General features: G+C 42.8%; 1 protein-coding gene across 3 annotated transcripts; it reads right to left on the bottom strand.

Annotated features, from left to right (window-relative positions):
* Positions 1-2,125: 2,125 nt before the first annotated feature.
* Positions 2,126-6,832, bottom strand: SPIN3 (spindlin family member 3). Of its 3 annotated transcripts, none has more exons than XM_030934315.1 (2): positions 6,517-6,832; positions 2,126-6,268 (listed from the first exon to the last, which is right to left on the bottom strand). In XM_030934315.1, exon 2 carries the CDS (start codon positions 6,234-6,236, stop codon positions 5,460-5,462), a length of 777 nt encoding a protein of 258 aa, XP_030790175.1. In that variant the 5' UTR covers positions 6,237-6,268; positions 6,517-6,832; the 3' UTR covers positions 2,126-5,459. The 3 variants fall into 3 exon arrangements, with proteins under 3 accessions (XP_030790175.1, XP_030790176.1, XP_030790177.1); XM_030934316.1 differs by having other exon boundaries at positions 6,543-6,832; XM_030934317.1 differs by having other exon boundaries at positions 6,582-6,832.
* Between the last annotated feature and the right edge of the window lie 782 nt (positions 6,833-7,614).

The raw sequence follows: 7,614 nt of genomic DNA, 5'->3' as shown, positions 1-7,614 counted from the left end.
AGCCCGTGGACCCCACCCTAGACCTGCTAAATCAGAATCTCTGTAAGAGGGCCCCAGAAATTTGTATTTTAACAAGTTCTCAAGGTGATTCTGATGTGTACTAAAGTTTGAGAGCTACTGTACTAAATAATCTCTAATTATAGCCAATAATTAAAAAACCTTCGATTGTTCAACCCCCAGGTGCAAGAAGTAGCATAAGATGAAATAGAATGACCAGTTCAACCCCCAAAAAGGGCATCCACCCAAGATATGCCTCCAAGGGAGAACGTCTCAGAGATCACAAAGAGGTATTTGACCAAAAGAGTCACTCAACTGCTAGGATAGGTAGTCCTTGTCTAACAGATTATGATATATGCTTTGGACCAGAAACTACTATGCATTGTTTCCTATTTCTTCCCTTTTTCAAATGGTAGTTTTGATTACATTTTTCTGGTTATCTCCCCACTACTGTATACTGGGTGTGTTGAGAAGAGTAGTTTATAATTTAAGTATAGTTGACCAGAATGCTAGGAAGATGGATCTAAAGATGGCTGCATATCAACTAGGGATCTTGAACTTACTGCTAAATGCAGTAACTGGATAAGACTTCAAGTTTTTCTCCTTTGGAGACATGAATTTATCACACCTATGTGTGGCATTTTTTGAAAGAGGATGTATAGGAAGAAATGTGTCCATGGATGCTAGGTATTCAAATGAAGAAGCTATACTAGATATTTGTGATTGGTGAATAGCATTCATTCTTCATTTCCCCAAAGCCCTTGATTCTACTGGAAATCCATCTGGTTCCAGAGAGATATATCCTAGGGCAGGGGTCCCCAACCCCAGGGGTCCCCAACCCCTGGGCCACTGACAAATACTGGTCCATGGTCTGCTAGGAACCAGGCCGCACAGCAGGAGGTGAGCGGCAGGTGGGTAAGCAAGCGAAGCTTCATCTGTGTTTACAGCTGCTCCCCATCACTTGCATTACCACCTGGGCTCTGCCTCCTGTCAGATCAGCAGTGGCATTAGATTCTCATAGGAGCATGAACCCTATTGTGAACTGTGCATGCAAGGGATCCAGGTTGCATGTTCCTTATGAGAATATAATGCCTGATGATCTGTTGCTGTCTCCCATCACCCCCAGATGGGACGGTCTAGTTGCAGGAAAACAAGCTCAGGGCTCCTACTGATTCTACATTATGGTGAGTTATATAATTATTTCATTATGTATTAGAACATAATAATAGAAATAAATTGCACAATAAATATAAGGCATTTGAATCATCCCCAAACCACCCCTTCCCCTCACCCATCCTGTCTGTGGAAAAACTGTTTTCCATGAAACCAGTTCCTGGTGCCAAAACAATTGGGGACCACTGCCCTAGAGAGTTTAGGGATGGAACACATGACCTGCTAAGCCAATCAGTGTATTTCATCCCTGAGATTTTAGTGATTGGTCAAAGTATCTTACCTAAACCAGCAAAGAATACATCATAGGACACAGGCTATCTATCTTTCTCTAGATTGGACTGCTGTAGCCTGGAACTGCTGGTCCAATTTTGCTACCATAAGAAAACACAGCCTGAGAATGAAACTGACACACAGAAGGAAAATCCTAAAGAATCATAAACACTGAGGCTGAGCCCCAATTCAAACTATGCCTGAAGCCCATCTGAGCTCTGGATTTTTTTTTTATTTATTTATATTGATCAATGCTTGGTAACTGTTGAAGCCTGTTTGAAATGGGTTTCCTGTTACATGCAGGCAAGTTCTGTTAGAAAAGGCAAATCAAAGCTATAAATATGAATTTGCATATGGCAGTAGATAAATAATTGTTCATTTCATTTCTGGATTAGTTATATAGTAACTTAACTTTCCCCACAGCTTCAATATAAATTGGTTTTCCTTTTAACTTCCCTCAATAAAAATATATTGGCCTCTCTCAAGAAGTTCCTCTCACAGAATATATTATGTTCACATATATTTCACATTTTACTATTGAGAAAAATTGGACTGGCAGAAATTGTGCGTTGGTAGGGTCACGTAAGTTTTCATTAAACTGGGTTAGGGTTTGAAGGTTTGAATTAATTACACCTCCTTCCCTTCCAGATTATGAACCAATTAAAAAATATACACAGAAATCAAATAGGGATTAAGATATCAGCTTTAATATATTGTTCAGTGAAAAAAGCAAAATTCAGAACAGCATGTATAGTATGCCACCATTTGTGTAAAAAAAAAACCCTGATACACACATACCCACACACAATATGCTTGTAAATACATGGAATATCTCTGGAATGATACATAAGTAACTGGTAACAGTTGTTACTTTTTGAAAATGGGATGGGGGAACTGAGGCCAGGGGTGAGAAGGAGGAAAAGAAACTTACTTTTTAATTGTATACCCTTTTGTACTGTTTGACTTTTACCATAGGCATAAGTTATTTTTCTAAAAAACAATTTATATATTAAAACTGTAAAAAAGAATAAAAATAAATACCAGCTTTATAGCTGATAGAGCTGGATTGGAGAATACGGGTTGGACCTGAGGCTGAAATGAAATTCTACCATAAGTCTAAGGACTTTGGGATCCCCCACCCCAAGGAGAGATAGTTGGGTCTACAAAGCAGATGTTTACCCAGCCATGTAGTGAAGGACTGCAGTTTTTCCCACATCTTGCTGTGTGGAACGAACTCAAGATCCAAGAGCCGCCTAAGCTGCCTATCCATTATAACCATTTTCTCAATCTCATCAAGTTATTCCTTCTCCCAAGCATAAGATTGAATGAGTGTAAGAGAAGATGGGTGGAACTTTCTTCCAAACATTTTTGAGAGATGCAAGTCTTTTCCTTTTCTTGAGTCAGGAGCATGGAGAGAGGAAGAGGATAGATCCCATCACACCCTTGTACATTTTCATTCTCTTAAGCCACAATGGTTAACGCTCAAGACTCTGGTCAACAAACAGGGCTGTGGCTGTCCCCTTCCAGGGATACCAACAGTATCTTAGAAAAGTTCTGCTCCCATCAATGTAAGATCGGTGAGCAGTTCTGTTTTTGCCCCCAAGAGGCTCTGAAATAAGTCAAAAATAGAACAGTAATTAAATTAACTCCAAGGCTACATTACACCCTAGGCTGAAAATTTGATCACAATTGTAGCCCTAATTTACAATTATGTCCAGCCATACTTCCTGACATAGCTGACAACAATTATACAATGACCCCCAAAGATAGCATTAAAATACTCCAAATAATACAATATCAACAACATAATAAAAATGCCTTAGTTTGAACTATATGACCTCACCCCCCCCCCCATCAACTATTAAACTCCAAGGGAAAAATGACTGCTCAAAATTAAATTTCTAATTCAAAGTCTAAAAGAATTAACGTCCAAAATTCTGCCTTTCCCAATTTCTCGTTTTTCTCATTTCAGCCATATAGATCTCACAAAGATGTCTGCCCAGATATGGGGTTCCTTCAGCAGCTGCAGCCTTGGCTGTCTTCCTCTTGACTGGGTGTAGTTCCTTCAGGACCTCAGGAGTTGAATTAATCTAACCCCACAATTGCATGTCATACATATTAAAGAGTCCAAAGGGTCAATAAGACATAAGATTATCACAATATCAACCTCACATCAAAAAAATTAGAAAGCACACTAGTCCCCAGACACTAGAACAGTTTTTTTAAGCAAATGTATGACCCCAGGACTTAGAACATAGGGCAATACAGACTCACATTGCTGTTGTCAGTCAAACATCATAGTAGACACTTAGTGGCATTACTAAGCAAAAGCAGACAGATAAAAACATAGGAGAAAAGAGAATATCTTCTTTGTTTCATCCTCAGCAGGATGCCAATCTCTGCCGGTAGTCTGGACTCCATGACCTGTGAACTTAAACTAATTTGGAAGATATCTTGCAGTACAGTCCCAATATGATTGTACTGCCTTGAGTCCCAGCCCCAAATGTGCAGAAGTCCATGGCCTTATTAGGCTGTTACTGCTAATGGAGCTTCTGTGAGAACCCCAGTGAGAAAGCATTGGTTTTGGCCAGGTGCTTCTCTCAAAAACCATACTTGTATTTCAACTTTTCTTTCCTAGGCTTTGGTTAACCTCCACCAATGCCTCTTTAATAATGGAAAGCTCAAAGGCCCTTCCATTGTTTACTTTTCTGCCACAGTAGAACTCACCCTTATGTGCATATGAGTTTCTTAGGGACAGCCAAGAAACAGGATAGAGTTAAAAATCAAAACACTAACAAAAATCTATTAGATTTCTATCTACCAATGCCAGCACTTAAAACGTGATTAAGACTACAGATTACCTACCACTGACTGTGTTCCAAGTCCTGCTGGGATACCACAATAGATGAGCCCACCAGTCCCTACAAGGAAGTATAGCCTGCTTCCAGCCATTCTTGGTTCTCACAAGTGCCTTGCCCACCTAATATGCTGGGACTCTGAAGTCTCCTAAGAATCAAATCTAAAACTTCTGAGTCTCAGCACAGCAAAGAAATCTGTATCTTAGCTTGATTCTAGGTTTCTGTTCTTTCATTTTGAGGTTCTGGACAGATCTGTCAAGCCTTGCCAAACTCAGCCTTTGCCTTGTGACTGAGGACTCTAGCTAGAGCCTGGCTTAATGCTCCTCTGGGCTGGCAAAGACCACTTGTGCTAAAGTCTGCCTGCACAGCTTGTATCAGTTAAAACCCACTCCATGTCTGCAGATACCAGCCAGAGCTATTGGAGACAAGAGAGACCCTAATGCCACTGATGACTAAAACCTTTCACTTAAGCTCCACCAGAAATCTGGATCTCTCCACTCGGAGTTTGGTCCCTAAATGCTTGTCTTCTTATCAGTTTTGCAAAATTTCTCAGCCTATGCTTAGGTACTAAAATGCAAAGTAATTACCTTCTTAATTCTAAAACAGTTGAGCAATAGGTGAAAGAACCAGAAAGAGCAAAATTATTAGCCTTACTTTTGGTACAGTTAGAATTGAGAACGCAACTTGAACAAGAGACCAAAATAGGCTTTCCACTCTTTCCCAAGTTAGATTTTTGAAGCCACCTGGGGGAGATTTGAGATTGCAAAGACACTTACCCAGCCAGTCACATGGGGTATCTCAGCAAGCTTCACACCTCCATGAGTGTAGAGTCCAAGTGCCAAAAAGAATGAGGTGAGAGGTGTTCAGCTACCTTTAATCTATTAACACGACCCAAGATAAAAAAAAAAGTATGAGCCAATGGATGTCAGGTTTTACCCTTCTCACTAATCAGTTAAATTGTGGACAGGAACCAGTGAAAAGGTTGGACAGACGGGCAAAAGTTTTCTTCCAAAAACATATGAGAGGGTAGAAGTTCCAATTTTTTACCAAGCAAAACGTGCAAAAAGGGAGAAGATGGTTCTTACAAACTAGAAAGCAATCAAGACTTTTTGTGTCTACAGATTTAGAGTCTAGTATATTTGGCAAATTTCAAGATGACCTCTAAGATGTTTTTACCAAATCGTAGACATAGATATGGAAATCATCATCAAATTTGATGAAGTACACAGAGGGTTTTGCTTCTACCTGATGAATGACCATGCCAGTTCTCTTGCAGCCATCGTCTTTGGCATATTCCACCTGTTTGCCTACCAGGCTGTCTATGACTTCTCCTGGCTCCCTCTCTGCGGGAGGAGAATCATTGCAATCTTGAAGGATGCGGAGGTCACCGTCTTTATAATCATCTAAGAGCTGGTACATATATAATACAGGATCTTTCTCATAGGTAATGTAAAACCATGTGTTCATGACAGGTGCCTGAGCTAAGACCATCCCCCTCCATTCATTTTTGGAACCTTCCTCTGTCTCAAAAATATGTTCCACTGCTTTGCCAACCATTATTTCTGCCAAGTGTGTATCACTGATTCTAGATGATGCAACTCTATTAGGAAGGACTTCAAGTGATGACACTCTTTCATCTCTGTGAAGTTCCAATCCATAAACACAGTCAAATCCATCATATTTGATAAGATACAGAGAGGGATTTACAGGTACCTGATCCAGAACGGTTCCTTTCCACTGTGTTAGAGGTTCATCTCCATCTTTCCATCCGTGCTGAATTCTACAGCCCACGATGTTCCTCCGAGGCTGGGAGGGGGGTCGGCTTCTATGCTTCTTGTGTGCAGCCTTCCTCTTCATCATGGTAACAGACATGCTGCCGTGGCCAGCGCCTGTCCCAGACCGCTGCCCTGCAGCTGCCTTTCCAAACGGGGTCTTCATGCCTGCGTGGAGGAGCACAGTTGCCAGGTGGACTGAGAAAGGAAATTAACAAAATCAGTGCATAACACGGAGACCTTTTTCTCCTAATCAGCGCACCCCGTACACTCACGCCCGTTTTTCCCGAAAACTACATAGCAAAGCTGGAAATCAAGGCACCCTGGCTGAGTGCCTGCAGTAACCTTCCTCCCCAGCTCAGTCTGGCTAAGCTAGAGCAAGAGATCTGCGGTTCGGTGAAATAGGTAGCAGTTCCCCGTTCCCCTCGCCCTGCTTCCAACACTACCCGGCCAGGAGGCGCAGATTCCCCACCGTCCCGGATTGCGGGCCTCAAGTGCCCAAATCGGACACCTCGCCGTTGCCTCCGCAGTGAGCCTACAGAGAAGGAATATCAGCGGGCTAGCAGCCCGGTGCTTGCAAAAGCTGGAAGATGATGATCCGTAGGCAAGGAGTGTCTCTAAGAGGGCGGCGGGGCAGGCGAAGAGGACCGTGGTAGCGTCCCTTGCTCTTCGCTCCTGCGTCCTCCGCCTTCCTGTTGGCGGTGGCGGTGGCGGCGGCCGCAGCCCCTCTGCCACATCGGACTGGCTCTAGTCGCTGCCGCGCCGCAGTCTCCTCCCTCTTTTTCTAGCGCAGCTTCCGGCCAATAGAGAGGCCTCCCCTTCCTGCCAAACACCGCGTGGCGCTCCTCCCCCACCAACCTCTACTACAACGCTGGGCGTGGAAGGTGCTCTTAGGCTCTCAGTCCCTCAGCTTCCCCCAGATCAGAAGCTGGGGATCCCACAACCACCTCTCTCTCTCACTGCGTAGGTTTACCTCCCCTGGCTTAGCACTCCCCCCTCCCCCAACCTCACCTCAACTCGCAGCGCCCCTGCCCCATCTGCTTTCCACCTTTCCGGAATTGGCCCTTTCCTTTCCCCTCCCTCCCCGCGTCCCCCCACCCGCCATTGAAGGGGATTTGTTGTAGGACAAGAGAAATGCGCTAGTGCTCAGTGTTCAGGCTGCCGTCTTGACCCAATCTACGTAATTTTTACTGACTTGTCATTTCCAGACTTAACTTCTTGAGGATTTCTTTTCTTTTCCCCAATTGCAAAATAATTGCATGCACAATATTGACACTGTAAAATTCAGAAAATTGGCATGAAGAGAAAATAATTAACTGTAAGCCGGCCTCCCATTTTCCAGGGCTCACAGTGAAATAATAACACTCAGGATTTCCTTTTCCTTTTTTCTAAGCTCTTACAAAGCTTGGATAATTTTGCATACGCACTTTCATGCCCTGCCTATTTGCATATAGAGTAAACATTTGCTCAGTTTTTTAGATATTTTCTGAGAACATATTTTGTAGTAGCTTCATAAAATTCAGCATTAGGATTTTTCATAATTT

This window comes from Rhinopithecus roxellana, chromosome 7 (genome assembly GCF_007565055.1).
Source record: "Rhinopithecus roxellana isolate Shanxi Qingling chromosome 7, ASM756505v1, whole genome shotgun sequence".
NCBI lineage: Eukaryota > Metazoa > Chordata > Mammalia > Primates > Cercopithecidae > Rhinopithecus > Rhinopithecus roxellana.
Note: the sequence above shows the minus strand (reverse complement) of the source record. Positions and strands in the feature narration are given on the sequence as shown.

What these genes read in the sequence shown, in the direction of transcription:
- SPIN3 (XM_030934315.1), bottom strand. Translation starts at nt 6,236, where the DNA reads ATGAAGACCCCGTTTGGAAAGGCAGCTGCAGGGCAGCGGTCTGGGACA.